This window comes from Typopeltis vanoorti, chromosome 6 (genome assembly GCF_054136105.1).
Source record: "Typopeltis vanoorti isolate ZY-2024b chromosome 6, IOZ_Tvanoo_1.0, whole genome shotgun sequence".
In the NCBI taxonomy this organism is placed as follows: domain Eukaryota; kingdom Metazoa; phylum Arthropoda; class Arachnida; order Uropygi; family Thelyphonidae; genus Typopeltis; species Typopeltis vanoorti.
Window position 1 is genome coordinate 102,978,355 of NC_143554.1, and position 22,266 is coordinate 103,000,620.

The 22,266-nt window shown below is 35.9% G+C and overlaps 1 protein-coding gene across 2 annotated transcripts in view; it reads right to left on the reverse strand.

The window, feature by feature from the left end:
* LOC150105765 (alpha-1,3-mannosyl-glycoprotein 4-beta-N-acetylglucosaminyltransferase B-like) overlaps window positions 1–22,266 on the reverse strand; it is a 305,129-nt gene that overhangs the window by 221,869 nt on the left and 60,994 nt on the right. For both annotated transcript variants that reach the window (XM_090393561.1, XM_090393560.1), the window contains exon 4: window positions 11,599–11,645. In XM_090393561.1, coding sequence (XP_090249687.1) covers window positions 11,599–11,645 — 47 coding nt within the window. The remainder of the gene's footprint in view (window positions 1–11,598; window positions 11,646–22,266) is intronic.

Genomic DNA, 22,266 nt, shown 5'->3' on the forward strand with positions numbered 1-22,266 from the left:
GAGTGATTAGGGTATACACTCTCCAGCCAAAAGACTGTGGGTTCAAATTCCACCGTGGGTATGGTTGTTTGTGATTGTCTGTGAAAATACTAGAGGTGGGCATTAGATGGCATTAGTGGATTGAGTGGTGGAGAGAGAGAGAGAGAGAGAGAGTTGTAGAGTAGATACCCTCCCTCAATGAGTCTTTGGACTCCCTGGAGGTGTCACATAATAATAATATATTATGCACCTTTGGTAGTGATGCAGTCTACTGTATTTTAATGTAAGCTCAATCGCATACAGCTCGACTATAAAGTTGTTCCACTCTAGTGGGATTTGTGCAGATATAATGCTGTCTAGAAAGACAACAGAAAATCTCGCTAGGTCCTCTGATTTTGACTCATCTGTGTAGACAACACAAAATCTAAATATTCTCTTCCATGTGCTTGAAAGCGATTATTGTAGAAAACAGAAGGGGGATGGAATATTTTGGTAGCTTACAGAAAGAAAAGCTGCATAGTGGTATGCATCAATGCCATGGTGGCAGCGTATTTAGTGACATCTGTGCTATGTTGTCTACCCCAATACTTAGAGCTTGTAAAAGAGATTTCATTAGCAAACCAAGGATTTTATAGAAGTTTGTTGAGTGTTGAACAGATTCTCCCATTGTGGACAAAAAAAAAATAGTTGTCCACATGAGGTGGTCTGGCAGGGATTTTATTTTTGATGCATACGACAGAGACAGCTGTTGATATCAAAGCAACAAAGGTGGTTCATTTGCCTCAACCTACAGACTAGGAAGAAGTGAAGTTTGTAATGTTCCTGTTGCAATTCTGACAGCTTGACAACGAACAGGATCTAGCCATCGCAAAGTACTTTCCCTGGCAGAAGCATAGACTTGGGACTCATAATTAAGGTTCGATCTTATGATGCCCTGATGCTTTGTACAACTGAAGCAAAGAACATCTGTCAGCACCTCAAGAGATGCTGACAGATGTTCTTTAGAGAAGGATGTTCATTACTTTATACCACTCATCTCACAACTAGCTTATGTGAGGTAAGAAGGCAGGTTTATTGTCAAATATGAGCCTCACAGTTCTGGAGCATAACTTTTGTAATAAAATTGGGAAAATATCATCAGGAATAGAATACTTTGATATTTAGCGTACTTAAGATTCTGTCTCTAATGAGGGAAAGAAAATGATGAAAAGCAAAATTTTAAATAATAAAAATAATTATACACTTAAATAAGCAGAGCTACACCAACTGCTATTAAATTCTCTAAAACTCTACTATTTTTAGGCTGTTTCTTGTCATCAACCATTGGTTATAAATTGATCTATACTGTCCTTTTTTTTTGTGTTTGAAGGTGCTTAGAGTGTAGATGGGCCTTCCAGGTAGGAGATGAATTTTATTGCCCAGTTTGAGACCACCACCGTGCTTATTGGTGGCCTTAAGTGGATTGAAAAGAGTCCATGTTTGGCCTCTAAAACAGAGCTTCTATTCTATACTATAAAATAAGCTGAAACTGGAAACGGATGTGACATCGGCTTGAAATGGATGTAGGCTGTAACATTTTTGTCAAGTTATTTGAAACTCAGGGCCCTGAGTGTCGAGTCTTCAAAATTCAAGGAGAACAGGTATACCAGTCCGGAACATGGGGGGTTAGGCGCCATAGGGGCGGCGTCCCCGTTTCGAAGACTCAACACTCAGGGTAGCCCCTGAGTGTCGAGTCTTCAAAATTCGAGTCATCAGAATTCAAGAAGAACCGGCCTACCAGTCCGGAACATGGGGGTTTGGGTGGCGGTCAGGTGGCAGAGCACCCTAGTATAACACACACACACACACACACGTGTTTATAATTATTAACTGACTTAAACACTGAGAAAAAATATAAGAGATTTAATAAGATTTCACTACTAGTTTCATCGAAAATACCGACTTCGTCAGATGAATATGAATACAGTACTTTGGAGAAAACATCTTAAAAATATATTGTACTTTAGACAAACACAGAGTTTAGAACAAGTAGTAGTTGTGTTTGAAATTGAGTCCGAGTGTTAGTTCTGGCATGAAGCACTTTGCATGTGAATGATATTATGAGTACACCAAAACTGGATTACAGCACTATGTGAATCAGGTAGATTGTAACTGAGATTGCTGTTTAGATGGGTAGGGTCGAGAGCTATTTCTTTGGATTCCAAGATACGTCTTTCTAATTCATCAGAGCATTCATGGATGTTTGAAGTTAAGTTCCAGTCTATTGATGCTGTCGTCCTTCAACATTGTATTGGCAGAGAATAAAACGTGGCTGAACAGGGCACTAGCACGGGTTCTGTCTTAAGAAATGTCATGTTGGTGTTCTTCTAGGCAGAGAGAGAGATGGATTTTTATATGGTTTGCCACAACTGCAAATGATTTTGTATACTCCTGGGAACTGAAGAAGGTTGACTGAGGCAAGATCAGAGTTTTGGAAGAAGGATTTTCACCAGTTAGGAGAAAGAGAACTTATATACGGTAAGGAGATATAGGTGGTGGAGTTTGAGTTATCTTCATTACTATGTTGATTACGTACACCAAGACGATTATAATATTTTTAGGAGAGTAACCGTTATTTAAGAAAGACCTTTTGATCTTGTTGAAGTTCCTCTTCTTCTGACAACAAGGATCTCGCCCGATGAGCAAGTGTGGAAATAATTCCTAATTTTTGAGGGGGGGGAGGGGTAGTGGTGACGAAGCATGTAGGTATCTATCAGTGTGTGTGTTGGCTTTCTAAAGATAGAAATCTTGAGACCATCCATTGTTCTAGTAAGTTTTATATCTAGAAAAGCCAAAACACCATTAACTTCTAGTTCGGATGTGAAGTTTATATTTTGATGAAAACTGTTTAAATAATCCAGAAAGGTTTGTAAGTTTTCTGAGCTGTACTCCCAAATTAGGAAAATGTCGTCCATGTAATGCAGCCAGATTTTGGGTTTCAGTGTTGCTGAGGAAATGGCTTTTTCCTCAAAATCTTCCAGAAAAACATTGGCTAGTACCGGAGACAACAGAATACCCACTGCCAAACCGCTGTTCTGTTTGTAGATCTTGTCTTCAAATAAGAAGGTCCACACAATGCACAAGTAAGGTAAAAATCTTTTTAGATAACTTGTTTTTTTAAAAGACTAAGGACTTCCGGGGTTGGAACGTTGGTGAATAGTGAAACTATGTTGAAGCTGATCATTCTGTATGCTTAATTAAGTTGGATGTTCTTGATCTTCGAGACAAAATCAGCCGAATTCTTGATATATGAAAAGGATTTTCCTGCGAGATGTTTCAAGGAGGAAGCGAGATATTTTGAGAGATTTTATGTAGGGGGAGTCAATGCTTTCAACTATGGGTTTGAGAGGGGGGTGTTTTCTTTGTGGTTCTTCTGAAGGCCATATAAACAGGGAATAAGTGGATGAAGAGAGCGGAGAGTTAGGCAGATATTCCTAGGTAATTCTGAGGTGGATTTGAGAAGATTAGTTGTCCGGTTATGTAGTTCTCTCGTGGGGCCTCTTTGAAGTTCAGAATAAGTATTACAATCTAATAATTCATAGATCTTGAGGCAATAATCGGTTCTATTTAGGATGACAGTGGCGTTCCCTTTGTCAGCTGGCAAAATGATATCTTTATTATTCCGCAGTTGATGAATAGCTTTTCTCTCCAATTATTCTAAGAATTGCTATCACATTATACAAACATAACGTGATAGCAACTTGTTAACAGTTTCCTTCAGCCACATGGTGACCAACTGAAGTGGTTCTGTTGTTTTCTTTTTTAATGAAGTTGGTTGGATTATAGCTGACCATTTGGAAATGTTATTGGATAACAGCAGCTTCAAAGTCAAATAACTTTAGACAAAGTTATTTTACTTTGTTATCCTGCTTTTACCAACACATTCAGATGGTCAACTATTATCATCATCATCACTAGTGTTCTGTCTCTTGACAGGTCCAATGGTATAACTCAGCAGATTCTCTTCCTCCAATTTCCTCTGTCTCTTGCTTCCTCCTTCATTTCCTGATATCCTCTTGTGCCCATTATTATATCATCAAGCATCATTAGTCGTCTCCTTCCTCTTGGTCGCTTTCCTTCAATTTTCTCTTCTATCATTCTTTTCAGTAAGCTGTCTCCTCTTAATACATGTCCTATCCAGTTATGCTTTCTTCTTATGGTCTTTAGTAAATTCCTTTCTTCTTCAACTCTTTGTTACTTCATTGGTGATTTTTTCAATCCATTTTACTTTCTCCATAACCACATTTCAAATGCCTCCAACATTTTAGCTTCTATCTTCCGAATTGTCCATGTTTCTGACCCATATAAGGTCATATACTCTAAACATAGCACTTAATAAGCCTTTTCTTTAGATTTTTATTCATTTTATTAATAAAATAATTTTTCTTGCTATAAAAGGCATATTTTCCTTTGTTAATTCTTTCTTTTATTTCTATGTCACATTTTCCATTTTCTTGTATTATACTACCAAGGTATTTGTATTGTCTCACTTGCTCTACACTTTCTCCATTCATCACCACCTTGATATTTCCTGGTTTACTGGAGACTCTCATCACTTTTGTTTTCTTTGCGTTAATTTTCATACCATATTTCTTGCAAATATTTTCAAATTTTTGCATTAGGTGCTGTAGTTCATCTTCGGTATTAGCTAATATTGCTTGATCATCTGAAAATCTAATATTTTGTATTGTTCTTCCTCCAATAGTAATTCTTCTTCATAAAACGCTTCTTTTATCATTTCTTCTGCAAATATATTGAAGAAGATCAGTGACAGGCAGCATCCCTGTCTTACATCTCTGCCAATCACACATTTTTTAGTTTTTCCTACTTTTGTCTTTATTATGGCTGTCTGGTTCATATATAATTCAGCTATTAATCTTTGGTCTCTCCAATCTAAATTTATTTGGCAGAACATTTCCATCAGATTTTCCCATTTTACCATGTCAAATGCTTTTTCAAGGTCGACAAAACATACATAAACTTCTTTATTTACTTCTATATTCCTTTCGCATATGGTCCTCATTACTCCAATTGCATCTATGGTTCCTCTGTCTTTTCTAAATCCAAATTAATCATCCCCCAGAAAATACTCCACTCTATTATACAATCTTTGATTTAATATTCTTAGCCGTACTTTGGAGGCATTTGAGAGTATGCTTATAGTTCTGTAGTCACTGCACTTAGTAGGATTGCTTGTCTTTTCAATTGGTATAAGAATACTCACTGTGATATATATATATATATAGGCCATACTCCTGTTTTGTAAATGTGGGTTGCAGAGTTTCCATGTTTCTGTTATACCTTTGTTCTCCAGTTGTTTTAGGATTTCACTAGGTATTCTATCCACTCCTTCCATCTTTCCACTTTTTAATTCCTTAATTGCTGTTTCTACTTCTCCCTTTAGTATTTCAGGACCTCTTTCTTCTGTTAAGATTTCATTTTACTCTTCCAATTCAATTTTTGAATTGGAAGAGCAAAATGTCAATTATAATCCAACAAAAAAAAAAGAAGAAAACAACAGAACTGCTTAAGTCAGTCACCACGTGGTAAAAGGAAACTGTTGAAAAGCTGTTACCACAAAGTTCAGATAGCAGAAACCCGCATAGAGAACTTGATCCAACAGCTCAATAAAACGTTGAAAGTTTATTTTTCACTTGGTCAGACTATAATAAATTTAGTTTAATCCTTTATCCAAGTGTGTGCAAACAAAGTTTGTGCCTGAAAGTATCTTCAGGACTGGGGTAAAGTGGTACAACACCAGGCGACTCCTTGCAAAGGTGGAGCAAGCTACCAGCACTCCTATCTCAGTATCTCCCATAATGCAAAACACATCTCCTTGTGGATATGTATAATGTTATGCATTAAGGGAAGGGCCACTACCCAGACTAGTTTTGACCTTTATTGAGGTCTCTTCAGCAGCAGCCAGGCCCAAGTGGAGATACCAAGGCAGAAGCATAGCAAGGTCATCTCCTCCTATAGGAGCTGCCAAACGGTGTGCCACCTTTTTCTCCACTTGGGCCTGGCTCCCACTGAAGAGACCTCAATAAAGGTTGAAACTAGTCTGGGTAGTGGCCCTTCCCTTAATGCATAACATTATACATATCCGTAAGGAGACGTGTTTTGGGTTATAGGAGATACTGAGATAGAAGTGCTGGTAGCATACTCCACCTTTGCAAGGAGTCGCCTGGTGTTGTACCACTTTACCCCAGTCCTGAAGATACTTTCAGGCGCAAACTTTGTTTGCACACACTTGGATAAAGGATTAAACTAAATTTATTATAGTCTGATCAAGTGAAAAATAAACTTTCAACATCTTTCTCTAAATCCAGAGTAATTTAATAAAAAGGTGGCACACCATTTGGCAGCTCCTATAGGAGGAGATGACCTTGCTAATGCTTCTGCCTTGGTATCTCCACTTGGGCGTGGCTCCCACTGAAGAGACCTCAATAAAGGTCAAAACTAGTCTGGGTAGTGGCCCTTCTTTTAATGCATAACATTATACATATCCGCAAGGAGATGTATTTTGCATTATGGGAAATAGTGAGATAAGAGTGTTGGTAGCTTGCTCCACCTTTGCAAGGAGTCGCCCGGTGTTGTACCACTTTACCCCAGTCCTGAAGATACTTTCAGGTGCAAACTTTGTTTGCACACACTTGGATAAAGGATTAAACTAAATTTATTATAGCTCAATAAAACAGAGAATACTTCACAAGAATGTTACCAGAGATGAAAAAAGATCACAAAAAGGCATTTGCCTGGGAATAGCTGAGAAAATAGGCAAAATGATACATAAATACAATATTTAGGCAACATTCAAACCATCTACAAAATTTAAAAAAATGCCTATTCAGCTTCCCTAAAGATCCTCTTGCCCACCCTCAGGTATACAAAATCCAGTGCACCTGCAATCTACCCTACAACAGAAAGAGGCCATACGAAATACAATCGCAATAACAAAAAATAAAATAAAAAAGATTAACACAAACTACACATTAAATTCCTTAAATATGGAAAATCAGGCCTTTCTAATCATGCTCTTCAAACATACCATAGAAATATTGGAAAGGTACCCAGTGTCCTTACACCATATCAAAACTTGGTAGGAAAGAAAATTCAAAAAAACCCCATGGGATCATCTCAATCTCACCAAAACTGATAGCGTAACAGTTCTAAGGGCCTGAAAGGCCCATCTACAATCCATATAGCATTTACGAAAAGAAGAACTGGATGGCAGAACTCCTAAAACCTCTAAACACAAAAAACAGAACAATACAGATCAATTTATAACCAACAGCAGATGGCAAGAAACAGAACCTAAAAACAAGACTGTAGAAAATTTAACTAATAGCAATTAGCATAGATCTACTAATTTAAGTGTTTCATCATTTTTATTATTTAAATTTTGCTATTCTTCTTCTTCTTTTTGCTTTCCCTCACCACATGTCAGACTAGTGTCAACACTGGATAGAGCATTTATTCTGTAGCTTGCACCTTGTGTGTTTGTGTGCCTGTATACATTCCTGATAATGATGTCATAAAGGTAGAAATATTCAGTGTCATTTGATCTTAAGTAATTATTCTGCACACAGAAGTTTGTCTCCATAATTTTACATGCTAAATGCTGACCATTGCATAACCATAAAAAAAAAAAAGTATCTATTCTGCCTGAAAAAAAAAATTCATTTAAAATACTGGCATTCTTTTGTGGATATTTTGTATATAACACATACATAAACTAGCAATAATGAGAAGTGTTTATCCAAATTACTTTCCCAATAGGCTAGATTTATTTCATTATGTTAGTGAAGTTTTCTAACAAGAAACAATTCCCATGAACAGGGCCGTTGCCAGATTAGATTGTGCCCTGAGGCAAACAATTAAATATCGCCCCTGATGGATTATAAATCAAAAATATAAGAAAATCTCCAATTGCTATTTTATTTTTATTACAAGAGAAACATTAATGCAAAACAATTACATAATAATATTAATTAAATGTTTGCACTACGGGGATATCGCACAGTAAAACTGTTTTTTTAAGTTCTTCTAAATTTAAATTATAAGCTACGTGCGCCTCTATCGATATACTGTAGTTGCTAGACCAACCAATCTTTCTTGAGTCATTGCTGTTCGTAAATAATTTTGAAATCAGTTTAAGCGTGGAAAAATTTCTTTCCGCACTTGTCAAGCTAACAGGAATTGTTAACAATATCCTCAGGGTGGTGGTTACGTTGGGATAAATTTCTACAAGATTTTGGTTATATATCTCATCTCCCTTTCTACCCTCTTTTACCTTGCAGTGTCGAGGGTTTGTTAATCATCAGACCTCAAACCGTTCACAGGATAAGGTGGTCAAGCCCTACACCCTGGTGTATCCTATTCCTGTAGTGTTGAGTTCTCAAGGCTGGTTTGCCTGCTTTGCAGGATGAAAAATCCCAGGATAAACTGATGGGAAAACCATACTGTCCACGCCCAAGAATGACTAACTTGGCTATTGCTGAGGAAGATCCTTCAAGCTTCTCATGTCACCGACAGGGAATCGAACCTAGGACACTCCTTCCCCAGGCATATGGTTGCGAAGCAAACAGTCACTAGGCTAACCGTGCAGGCCTGGTTATATACAGTAAACCCTCGATTTAACAGACAAAATTTCTGGTCCAATGTCACGCGAAAATTAACACCCTGTTAATTTTAAAATGCTTTTAACCAAGATTTGCTTATAATTAAATTAACAGGTTATTTTTTGTTATTAATTTCTGTTATTTTTAACAAATTTTGGCAAATAGGCCATCATATGTTGGAAAAACACTTAGTAATTTAGCCGACATGATTGACCGTGCATAAAACATGTTCGGGGAATGATTAGGATGTGATCACACCAATTGCACTATAATTGGTTCTTTTGTCGCACGACTTTCTGTGGCAGTTTTATTACACACACTTTCATAATTTTAGGGAGTTAATTATAAAAAAAACAGCAGAATTCAAAAGTTCAAAAAAACACTTGATAGTTTTTTCAAAGCAGGATTACTTAAACCAAGTGCCTCAACATTGAACATTAACTTATCTAAAAAGTGTGAAAATTGTGTTAAAAATTATGTAAAATAATTTTTTTTTTGTTATTACAGTGCTAATATTGATAAAATTGCAGTATAATGTTACAGATATTTTTATTTTAAAAAATTCGCAATTTCGTGGACACCTCTTAGCCCCTATTGGTCTGTTAAATCGAGGGTTTATATATGATAAAATTTGGTGAGGATTACTTTTCTCTTGCTTTTTTTTAATTTTTTAGAGAATATAGAGAATTTTTAATTCTTCAAATAATTCTATTGCATCTACATCAGATGTTGTAAAATATTTTGTTGCTGTAATACGCCGCCTACCACAATATGGCTGAAAGAGTGCCCTTATTAAGCGGCGCCATGAGACAGGCTGCCTCTATGCTACACATTGTCAATGGTACTGCCCATGAATGACTAGTTCTGATGCAAAACTAAAGCCACTGTGACTGAAAAAAAAGTGGATGTTGAGCAAGATCTGACTTATCAAATCCTACTATTCTATATAATCATGGTATTCTTTTATAAGCATTGCCTTTACTGCCTGACCAAAAAATAACAGATCACGCTGAACATAGCACTTGGTGGACAATAACACAAGATAAAAAAAGCAAGCTTATCATGTACAGAATGTAAAAGAATGCCATTTGCATATTACTAGACAGAAGATAAACAGCAGATTAATATAGTGTTCAGAGTTTTGCATTCTTCATACCTTGGATGTAAGGAAGAGAAATCATGCTAATCTCTTCTTGAAAGAAAGAGAACAACAACAAAGCTTTTTTTATATATATATATATATACGCACACACGCGCACACACACACACACACACACACACACACACACACACACGCACACACACACACACACACACACACACACACACACACTATGACTGCTGAAACAACTGAAAGAATAAATAAACTTAACTTTTGGGTAAGGAATCAGTAAAACAAACTATTATTATTATTATTATTATTATTATTATTATTATTATTATTGTGACACATAATAATAATAATGTCTTCAGCCAAGAGGCTGTGGGTTTGAATCCCACCAAGGGCATGGATTTATAATTGTCCTACTAACCAATTATATTATGTACTGCTGTGACTTGGCATCATATAAAATCAAATCAAATAAAATAAAATAAAAACTCCAAGGAGTCCAAAGACTCATCGAGAGAGGGCATCTACTCTACAATACTCCATCTCCACCACTTAATCCACCAACTACACCAAACTGCCATGACCATCATCTACAGCTCACCACCACTAGTATTTTTTTGTCTGTAAATTGTATGTGTTCTCAAGGCCAATTTCTCTGTGTGCAGAAGAAAAACCCTACTACCTCCGTATGAGATCAGCTAACTCAACTTCAATAGAAAACACCTATATAAAGATTCCTCTCATCATGACGATTAAGAATTTTAATCAAACTAGACTTGTACCACAGAAGATGACAGGACATGGCATCATTGTATCTTCCTGAATATGGAAAATTTTAGGTTATACAGGAAGATAAAATATACAGGGAGAAAGTCCTGGATTTGAATTCTATTCAGTAAATGAGGTACCTGTAAGGAACCTGTAAGAAGAAAGAGATTTTTCAACAGAAGGAGATTGAGGAGATTTCCTAGGAGTTGAGATTCAACTGCTAGGAAACAATCATTGACAGACATAGCAAATTATATAGACAGGATTAATATCCGTAATGCACAGACTTATTATGCATGAAGCCACATTATGATGGAAAGATAAGAGGCAACATATGCATGACAAAGCCAGATCCATATATTCTGCAGTGCTAATTATGAGTCACTTAACTCATACTTAGAAGTTATCAAGGCCAATAACTAATTTATATGTAGATAGAGAATTACAGACACCCTGCAATGTGATTTTAAAGTCAATCAAGCTGCAGCCTATATACTAAATGTAAGTCCAACATGAAAATTTGTAAATGGGACAGGAAGTATGCATCACACTAGCAATGAGGTTGTAAACTGTCTGCTGATCTATTTATCAATATCTATGAACTAGCTATATATTTATGTAGTTTTTTTAAAGTAAGTTTTAATGATGTGTCAGTGATATTTTAAAATGCAATTGCATGATGTATCTTTTATGATTTGTATGCAAAATAAATATTTAGATTATTATTCATTGATATACTATTGATATTATAAATAATATATACACACTGATAATAATAATCAACAATAAATATTAATTAACAACATGAATAAAAAAGCAATATGTTCAAGAGTATCAAACTGCATATCTATCATCTTTAAGATGATTATAAGATAAGATTATCTTATTTTATCACACTGAAGCATCTGTTCTATTCAGTGAAAAGAACAAATTTAGTTTCCCTATACAAAGTTTGCTGTTTGGTTAAAAATATGGACTGTCATTTACACTTTACTCAAGTGTTTATTTTGTAACAGAACATTTTTTTTTTTTTTTTTTTTTTTTTTTTTTTACAAATTTTGATAATAAAGCAATACTTACTGACTCTCTATTTCTATGGCCTGCTTTGAAACATATTCACTATCTGTCTAGAAACAAAAAAAAAAAAAAAAAAAAAGACAACAATGCATGATTCTTAAGCAATAAAACACAAAAAATGTTTTAGATGAACTAAAATGCTATTTTTAATATGAAATAACAAAAATATTTTAAAAACTGACAAATGGAAAAAAAAAATGTGTAAAAGAAATCCTCTCTTAACCCGGTGTTAGTAAGGTGAGGTGTCAGTTATTTCTTTCTATATCTTTGGGATCTGCAATACCCCACCTTATCAATGCCAGGTTAACATCTTAACAGAAAAATTATGAATGCTACCCAACAGTTATACAACTTGGTCTTCCTGAAATTCATACACCAGAGCAAGAAGAGTCTGTGAGTTGCTACATACTATTCAGAGCATATATACATTAATGTACAAGCAGATTACAATACCACATGCATGACATAAAAACTTAATATTAGTCATTTCACTTTAAAAATTTTTTTTTTTTAATCCAACCCATGAAAGGCTGCTAATGTATAATACATTCACAATTAGTACTATGGGTAGTCTAAAGTGTTAGATACTCCAGAAATCCCCTAACTTTTCAGAACTAAAAGTGGAACTTTTTCAAGCTGCTTAAGGTCTCTGATTAGATGGGTAGTTATCTCCCACATGGTGAGAAAATTCATCTACCACCTACACATTAACAAAACATTCAAACCTATGGTGGGATCTACCGAAGTCTTACGGTTGCAGGGTGGATAAGCAAACCAAGCAATAACTGATTAGTAGTTATTGCTTATAAAACTGATAGATTACAACAAAACAGGCAAGACTGCTCTAGCAACAGTTTCCAAGAATAACCAGAAGTATTTCTTGTCAAATGATATATTGAACAGTAGAAAGTGATTAAGAGTCTACAATAGTGAAATTGAAGGATATCCTGGAAAATCTCATCACAGACTTGATCAACACAGGAAAGAAGAAGTGGATGTCAACAGGAATAACATTGTAAAATGTAATAACTTGTGTGAAACAGTGCAGCAAGAAAAAAAAAAAACACTCGCATTAAGATAGAAATTGCAGCATCCAATTATAGTAGTGCATGAAGCAAACAAAATGGCCACATGAAAAGTGGAATGTCTGAAAAATTAAGGTTTATCATACAACATTGAGAATGCAAAGTAAGAATGGAATGGCTTCAGAATGAAGTTATGACTCTAGTTTTCAATGGAAATCTGGGATAATGATAGCAGCATGATCATTTGAAGAATATTTTACGCAGAAGATATTGCTCCTCTCATCATCCCTGATAAATGCTATAATCTGTGAACTGATGAAAAGTGCATCCACTTTTTGTTACTTATTTTTCATGAGTGTGTCAAGGATGATAATGCAGCAGATTTAATAATACTGGCATAGTTCAAGAACCAACTATGGACTTGACACATCTTGTTATCTTATAACAGATGCCCAACTTGTGTGGATACTTTAAATTAAAGATACCAAGAAATTATATTCTTGATTTCATCCTTCATACAAGTAGAAAACAAAGTTTGCAGATGAAGTCACTTCATGATTGGGCTACTTGTATATACAGGCTGATGACTTCGTATCAATTGCCTTAGTTTCAGCAACAAAATATTCTTCAAACCATCACACTGCTATCATTATTTCAGATTTCCTCTGACAACAAAAGGTCATAACTGTGTGGATACTTCTTATGACATTATTACATCTTATTATAACAGATGTTTGTGTTCATCCTGTTAATTCAATTCAAAGTCCTGTTATGTCTTGATCAGCAAGAGATAAAACTATAGCATCTTGCTGATTAACACATAATAATAATATAGCCACACCTAACATACAGTATTTGTGCAAAGTACAAGTAATATAGTTTGGTAATTCAGAAAAGCATACCAGTAAAATAAATGATAAGTGGGCTCACCTGTCCTTCCTTCCATCCATCTATCTCTCTCAGAGATGTACATTTATATAACTGTGGCTTTCAAAAAAAATAAAAATATACCCACACCTAGCAGGAGTCAATTCGTTACAATTACAACCAGTGTATACAGTATTTGTGCAAAGTATACAAATATTATAGTTTGGTAATTCAGAAAAGCACACCTGTAAAATAAATGATAATTATAACTTCATAAAAAAAAAAGAAAAGAAAATTAAGATCACCATTAACATCATTATTAAGAAGCTGCACCTAAAAGATTTATTTCAAATAAAAATATGATAATGAAGGCAAGTATAACTTTGACATGCCATTATTTAGAAAAGAAGATATTTGTAGTAATTTACTGCTGGGAGGAAAAAAAAAATGGATAAGCACACCTGACCTCACTCAAATCTAAGTAGTACATAGATTACACTTATCTGAATGGATTCTGATCATCTAAAGAATAGCTTGCTATCTGATGAAAATAGAAAATAATTCATAAATTCAACATTTTCCATAAATAATTCAGACAGTTCCTCCTAGCATAGAAATGAACATTCAATACCTTTGTTGCAAAAATTTTCATTACACACAAACCAGATGAAAAAACATTTTTTCCCCCCTCTAACAATAACATACTACAAAGTCATATGTGTGTGTACACTATCTGATGAAAAATATCTGGACATCTGCTCATCCCAACTCTCACATTAATATAAAAGACACATGAAGTTGGCCCCACCTTTTGCTGCTATAATAGCTTTTGATCTGGAAAGGCTTTCCACTAGATTTTGGTACAGCAATTCCCTTCTATTCTTCCGGATGAGGTCAGTTGCTGATGTCAGGAGATTCAGCCTGGCTCGCAATCAGTTCCAATTCATTCCACAGGTGTTCAATGGAGATGAGATCTGGGTTCCATAGAGGCTGAAGTTCTCCAAGTTCTTCAATATCCATCTCATCAATCCATTCCTACACAGACCTTGCTTTGTGGACTGGAGCATTGTCACGTTGAAACAGGAAAGAACTTTCACCAAGTTGCTGCCATAAAGTTGAAAGAATAAAAATGCCTATAATGTCATCATCAGTCATAGCATTAATTCCTTGTTACTAGAACTAGGAAGGGCCAGTCCAAACCATGAAAAACAGTCTCAGACCATGATACCTCCTCCAAACTTCACAGTTGACAAGACATGTTCAGGCAGGTAGTGTTCTCCTGGCATCTACCAAACAGACTCACCTGTTGGGATGCCATATGGTTCAGCGTGAATCATCACACCAGAGAACAAGTTTCCACTGCTCCAGAGTCCAATGGTGGTGAGCTCATATCACACTACCCAACACATTCCATTGACATTACTGATGTTAAGCTTGTGTGGCTCTGAAACCTTTCTCTTCAACTCCTGATGAATATTGTGTTGTTGGTATTACTTGCAGAGGGATTTTGGAATTAAGCAGCGAATGCTTCAACAATCACCTGTTCTCAGTGAAAAAAAATCACTTGGAACAGATGATTTTTTGTGTCACACATCAGAACTTAGGTTCTGCTCAGTGATTTTATGTAGTCTACCAGGTTGAAATTGTAGGCATTTCCCCTTCACAATAACATAAAGGCAGCTGTAGTAGGGGCAGAAATTTCCCAAACTGAGCTGTTAAAAAAAAGTAGACTCCTATGATAGTGTCATGTCCAAGGTCACTGAGCTCTTCATTGTAGCCCATTTTAATTTTACTGTTAATGTTTGTCTATGAAGATTGCAAGACTATGTGCTTCCTTTTGTACCTGTATGAGCCATGGTTATGATGAAATAGCCATATTCACTACTATGAAGGCATCTGGATATTTTTGATCAGACAGTGTACATAAAACTGAGTTGTTCACAATTATAACTGAATGTTTAGCTTGCACAAACACAATATGATGTAATCACCCATCTAATATGCAAGGCCAGTCTATGCTAATGTTACTTCAATTTTATTATTCTCGAAAGATGTTGAGATCAGCACAAAATAGGAGATAATGAAGATATATACATAAAAAATTCCAGCTATTCAGCAGAAAAAGTAAAGGTACTTCAAATTGACAGCTTAGCAAGCTTTGCTTATGGAGGGCCTGAAGTTGCAGAAAAAATACTATGTTTGGTCTCTAGAACAGTAGAAGGGTTGGGTTACAAGATTACCTAACTCCTGACATTTTTAGTACTAATGAGCTATAAGTTTCAAACCTCTCTTTCACATGAACACCTCTGTACAACTATGGATCTATGCAGCGCGAAAGCAAAATTTCTCTTTCTGCTGAAGATACGAAGCTAAACTGAGTACTAACCTATTTGGATTATTTCAAGTTCTTTAGAGGATGATTTTAAAAGGTTAAAAGAACAGAAATGGAAGCAACAATTTAATGCAGACAACTCTACGTGGGTGGCACGAAAAGTTCTCGGCCTCAACCATAAATGGCAACACTATCGGCAAGACTTTTTTTTCCCTAAGTTGGTACAGCTGTCATGAGCATCGATGTGAAATTGCAAGTCATTCTATCAAGCAGCTTTTTTATACAGCTGTTGGAAGCAAAAGTGTGTCTGTATCCCTTGAAATGGATAAAATTGAGTATTGTGTGGGAAGAAAATTCTTTGAAAAAGAAGGTTTAATGCCAAAAGCAATTCATTCAAAGTACATAAAAGTTCATGGGCCTTCATTTTCGACAATTAAGAAATGGGATGCCGAGCTTAAATGCAGCCGTACCAGTCTTGAAGTTGATCCACGTGAAGGACATCCAAAAAGTGTAACAACACCAGAAATCATTGATCAGTGCAGGATATGTATTGGATGGCCGGTGAGTCAAAGTGCGTGAAATTGCTGAGACTATAAGCATTTCAAAAGACTATGTAAGATACATTTGCATTGAAGAATTGCAAATGAAAAAGCTTTGCGCAAAATGGGTGCCGTGCAGATCAAAAAATGCACTCAACTGAAAATCTCTAAACAGTGCTTGCAGCATTTTAACACGAATAAAACTGATTTTGTGCGTCAATTTATTACTACTGATGAAACTTGTATTCACTAGTACATACCAGAACCCAAACAGCAGTAAAAACAGTGGATAGAAGCCCGTCATTCAGCACCAAAGAAGAAGAGGTTGTGGCATCGGTGTTTTGGGATGATGTTTATTAATTGTCTTGAAACAATAACCAGGGAATATTATTCTGAACTTTCAACCAGACTAGACAAAAAAATTCGTGAGAAAAGACCTGGTTTGCAGATAAAAAAATAGTCTTTCAACAGGACAATGCACCTTCCCACAACGGTGTTTTGGCAATGGGAAAATTAAGGGATCTGGCCAAGAATTGTTGGAACATCCACCCTATTCTCAGGACTTGGCTCCCTGTGACTTCTATGTCTTCCCAAAACTAAAAATCTTCGTTGCTGGTCAGCGTTTTTCTTCGAATCAAGAGGTGATTGCAGCTGTAGAGGGGTATTTTGCAGATCTTACTGAGAACTACTACGGGAACGGGATAATGGTGCTGGAGAAGACCTCTAATAAATGTATCAGTCTTAAGAGAGATTATGTTGAAAAATAAAAATAATTTTGAAATTATAAATTTGTTTTTTCATTGTTAGGCTGAGAACTTTTCAGATCACCCTTGCATGACTTTAAGAAGGTACACAAAGTTGAATGGACACTTTGCTGCAAAGTGTCCATTGGGCCAAATGCTGCAAAGTTACATCCTGCCGAAATGACAGATGCTGCTTCTGTTCCCATGTCAAAGCCATTGACCACAACTTTTGTCCACCCAGATTTCCACCACTCTCACATCCAGATGGTACCATAGTTACCTCACCTAAAGACAAGACTGACTTACTAGTATCACTCCTCTCTTCCAATTTCTGAAATGGTGACCAGGGCAAAGTTCTCCTCCATTTCCCCAAGAGCTACCTACTCTCTCCATGTCACTCATTTTTCTCCTGCCAGAAAGAAATCCAAGGAATCCTTAATAACCTGAATACAAACAAGACATCTAATACTGGTGGACATCTAATACTAATATTTTAACAATAGGTGGGATGCCAGAACTAACATCAATCCTGTATTGGCTCTTCAATCTATCTTATTCAACTGGCATCTACACAACATAGAAACAGGCTCACATCCAACAAAATACTGTCCGATTACTCTCACTTTTGTTCTCTCTAAAATTATGGAGGTCATCAACAACCAACTCTAGAACCACCTAGAGACCTACCAACTAATCAGTGACCAGCAGTACAGATTCTACCACTCGATCTACAACTAATATAGCTTTTGCCACAAACCTCTGGAATTCAAGCCTTTTGTGTGCGAGTCAGAAATATTATCATCATCAACTTCCTGCCATGTACCCACACGGGGTGTACAGGATATGATAGTACTACATGAAAAAATTATATCATTACTAACTTCCTATCTACAATTTTCCTCCAAATCAGTCTGTTACTTGTCAAGACTCCGACATTATCAGATCTTATATTTCTATCATCTAAAGCACTTTGTACCGTATCAATCCACCTATATCTTGGTCTTCCTCTGGGTCATTTTGCTGCCAACATGGCAGAGAACACTGGTTTTGCTAATCTTTCCTCGTCCATTCTGTTTAGGTGACCATACCACCTGAGACTAGCTCTGCTAACGCATTCCTGGATGAAGACAATGTCAAGTTCTTTCCTAATATCCTCGTTTTTAATATGATATTGCCATTGATGCCATTTGTTCACACCTATAATCTTTCTCAGGACTCTCATATCTGCGGTCTCTAGTCTTTGGTCAAGTGTTTTACTTCTGACCCAGCTCTCAGATCCATAAGTTAAAACTGGTTTGAACACTGTCTTGTATACAGCTAATTTAGTGTTCCGACTAATTTCTCTCTTATTCCATATGAATTTTTCAATTGACTTCCCACCATACCAGCTTTGCTGATTCTGTTGTCTATTTCAATATTTAATTTACCATCTGCAGTAAAAATCATGCCTAAGTAGCTGAAATGCTGAATGTTTTACTTGTTCCACAGGTTCTCCATTCACAACACAGTTGACATTTTCGATGATTCTGCCTATTTTCATTGTCTTTGTCTTTTTATTGCTGACATTCATACCACATCTATTACAACAGCTATTCAATTTAGTCAGAGAATCTTGCAGACTTGTAGCAGATTTATTTAGAAGTATAACATCATCCGCATAAAGCAAAGAGCTGACATTAACATCTCCAATTTTGATATCATGTTTAATACCACTTTCCTTCATAATGTGATCCATATAGATAATGAATAACAGAGAGGATAATGTACATCCTTGTCTCACACCAGATTTAACATTAAACCATCTTCCTGTACTTCCTTCAATTCTAACTGCTGACTTACAACTCAAATAAAGACTAAGTATTGCTTGGTATAATGTCCCATTGACACCATATAACTGCAGCGTATTGAATAGCTTCTCTCTTGGCACCTTATCATATGCCTTTCCAAATAGACAAAACTTAAATACAGATCTTTGTTATATTCCCATGCTTTCTTGACTATTTGTCATAAAGTGAAGATCCGATCCTGACAGCCTCTGTTTGGCCTGAATCCAGCTTGTTCTTCACCAAGCTTTTCTTCTACAATTCTTCTCAATCGTTTCTCAAGTATACTTGCATAGGTATAATATACTTGTATAGGTATTTCCCTACTGAGTGTTCCTGGCAAGTATACTTGCCAGGAACACTCAGTAGGGAAATACCTCTGTAATTCTCACATTCAGTTTTATTTCCCTTTTTATATATGGGTACTATGAGAGCTCTACTCCAAAAGAGGGAATTTGTCCCTCTGTCCAGGCTTTCTGAACTATGCAATGCAGCCACTGTAAGACTCTTATACCACCATACTTCAGCATTTCTGGTCAAATATCATCTACTCCAGCTGCCTTTCCACATTTCAAGTCTTTGATGGCTTTTTCTACTTCAAGTATGGATATGCATTCCTGCCTGCATGCCTGGTCAGTGTTTTTTACCACTGTGCTGTCATCACTGCTTGTTTCATTTAGCAGTTTTTCAAAGTAATTACGCCATACTTCAAGTATATCTTTTATTCCAGTTTTCATGTCACCTTTATCATCTCTAACTCCTTTTACAGCACTCTTTCCTCCATTCCTAAGCTTCTTCAACAACCTCCAAAATATTTTGCTGCCTTCTTGATATTTATTTTCTATATTCTTGCCAAAGTCCTCCCATGACTTTCGTTTAGCTAGTTTTACACAGTGTTTAGGATTCTTGCATTTGTCTCTATATTCTCTAAGAGCACAAGCTTACTTATTTGACACTCACTTTTGATATGCTTTCTTCTTTTCCTTCACTGCCTCTTTAACTTCCTGTGTCCACCAGGGAGTTCTGATTTTTCTATCCTTGCAGACAACCTCACCACATGCCTCTCTGGCTGAATCAATCAGTGTTTTCTTGAAGGCTTGCCACTGAATCTCCAAGGTTTGGTTCCTGTTCTCAAACTCTTTCATTTTTTCTTCAATAATCTTTGTGTATTTTAGTCTACAGTTCACATCTGAGAGCTGCTCAACTTTTATTCGATTTAAAACTTTCTTACATGTTATTCTTTTCAATATGAAATTCAATTTTATCCCGCTCAAGACTAAATAGTGATCACTTCCAATTTCAAATCCTCTGTACACTCTGGTGTCCTGCACCAGGGAGAAAACATCACTATCAACAATAACATAGTCAATGAGACTTTTCTTATTCCTTTCCTCTTTCCATGTTAATTTGTGCACATTTTTATGTTGGAACATGGTGTTAGTAATAACCAGTCCATGTCCTGAGTAGAAATCCAAGAGATATTTGCCATTATTATTAGCTTTGCTCTTTTCTCCAAATTTTGAAAATCAAAAATAATAAAAACAACGTATACAGAATTGCAAAGTTTCTTTCACATCTATTAAGCATTCATGTTGGACAATCCAAATCTTGCATTAAGAATTCCACTTGAAAAAGATCAAGTGGTATTTTAATTTTTTTTCAAGTGAAATGCTTGAAAAAAGATCTAGACTGTCCAATATGAACACTTAATAAACATGAAAGAAACTTTGGGAGAGGTAGTCAGTTTTGTACTTTATGATACTGTTTCTCTATTTACCAACATTTCTTTGTCTAATTTACCAACATTTCTATATAATGATTTCCCTCCTGATGTGGCAAAGATATCTGAATTTGTGATATAATCAGGATATTTCAGTTAGAAAAAAATAGGATCAGACTGAAGGAACAGCCATGGTGTCCTTCTGTCTCCACCTATGTATGATACTTTTGTTTTCATACATTCATCTTCAATCCTCTTTATGGGTTTGTTACATCACCATTTTTGTCATCAGTACTTATTCCAAAAACAAACTTATTGCCTTCTTACATTGGTTTAATGGTCTTCACCCATATATTCAAGTTCACCATTGGAAAAAAGTGCTGGTAGCGTACCGCTCTTGGCTACCCTCCTTACTAGCATAGCATCTTTTACTTTTTCGCCCAGTATTTCACCAAGCAGTATATATCTGTTGTGTGGGAATGATGTGAAGTTTGGGGATTTGTGGAGTGAGTCTGATGGACAGAAAGACTTATGCAAGGTGGATGGTTTGCACTGGAATGGATCTTGTGTTCAGAGTTTGGAAAAAAGTGTTGTTGCATGAAGTGAGATTGGATGTAAAAATAGAGCTATTAGGAAGAAACTTGATGTGTGTCTACAGATATCAATGCAGCAAGTGAGTTTGAGAAAGTACACAAGATGCTTAAGTTAGTATTGCAGGAAACAAATTAGAATGGGATAGCTATGGGCCTAGGAGACTACTGCACTTTATGTACACTAATACCAGGAGCAATCAGTACATTTTTCAGAACAGAGAAATTTTTGGGATTGGTTATTTCCTCTTGGCCAAAAGTTATTGGTATTAGTAAGACATGGGTGGTAGAAGATAATATAGTTAGCGAGACAGAATGTGAATGGTATAGTATGTTCACGGAGAATAGAGAAAAAAAAAATTGGAAAAAGGGTATTGTTGATGATAACTGATGAATAACAGCCAAAAGAAGTAGTTCAGCTAGAGGTTGTGCATTTATGGCCATCTGGTGCGAGATAGATGCCAATTGGGAGATAGAAACCCAGACCAGTTTCAATCTTTATTGAGGTCTCGTCAGTGCAAGCTAGACAAAGAAGTGATATGAAGGTTGAAATAATGCAGAAGTCACAATTCCATATAAGAGTAGCCAAAGGTGTCACACACCTTATTATTAAAATACTCTGGATTAGAGATAGATGTTAGAAGTTTTTCCACTTGGTTATACTATAAATTAAAGATACCAAGAAATTATATTCTTGGTTTAATCCTTTATCCAAGTGTAAGCAAACAAAGTTTGCACCTCAAGTAAAGAATATAATTTCTTGGCATCTTTAATTTATAACATAACCAAGTGGAAAAACTTCAACATCTATCTCTAATCCAGAGTATTTTAATAATAAGGTGTGACACCTTTTGGCTACTCGTATATGGAAATATGATTTCTGCATTACTTCAACCTTGGTATCACTTCTTGGTCTGGCTCCCACTAATGAGACCTCAATAAAGGTTGAAACTGGTCTAGGTAGTGACCCTTTCCATAATGTATAGCATTATACATTAATGATGGTGGGAGGACTAGGGGCCATACATGAAA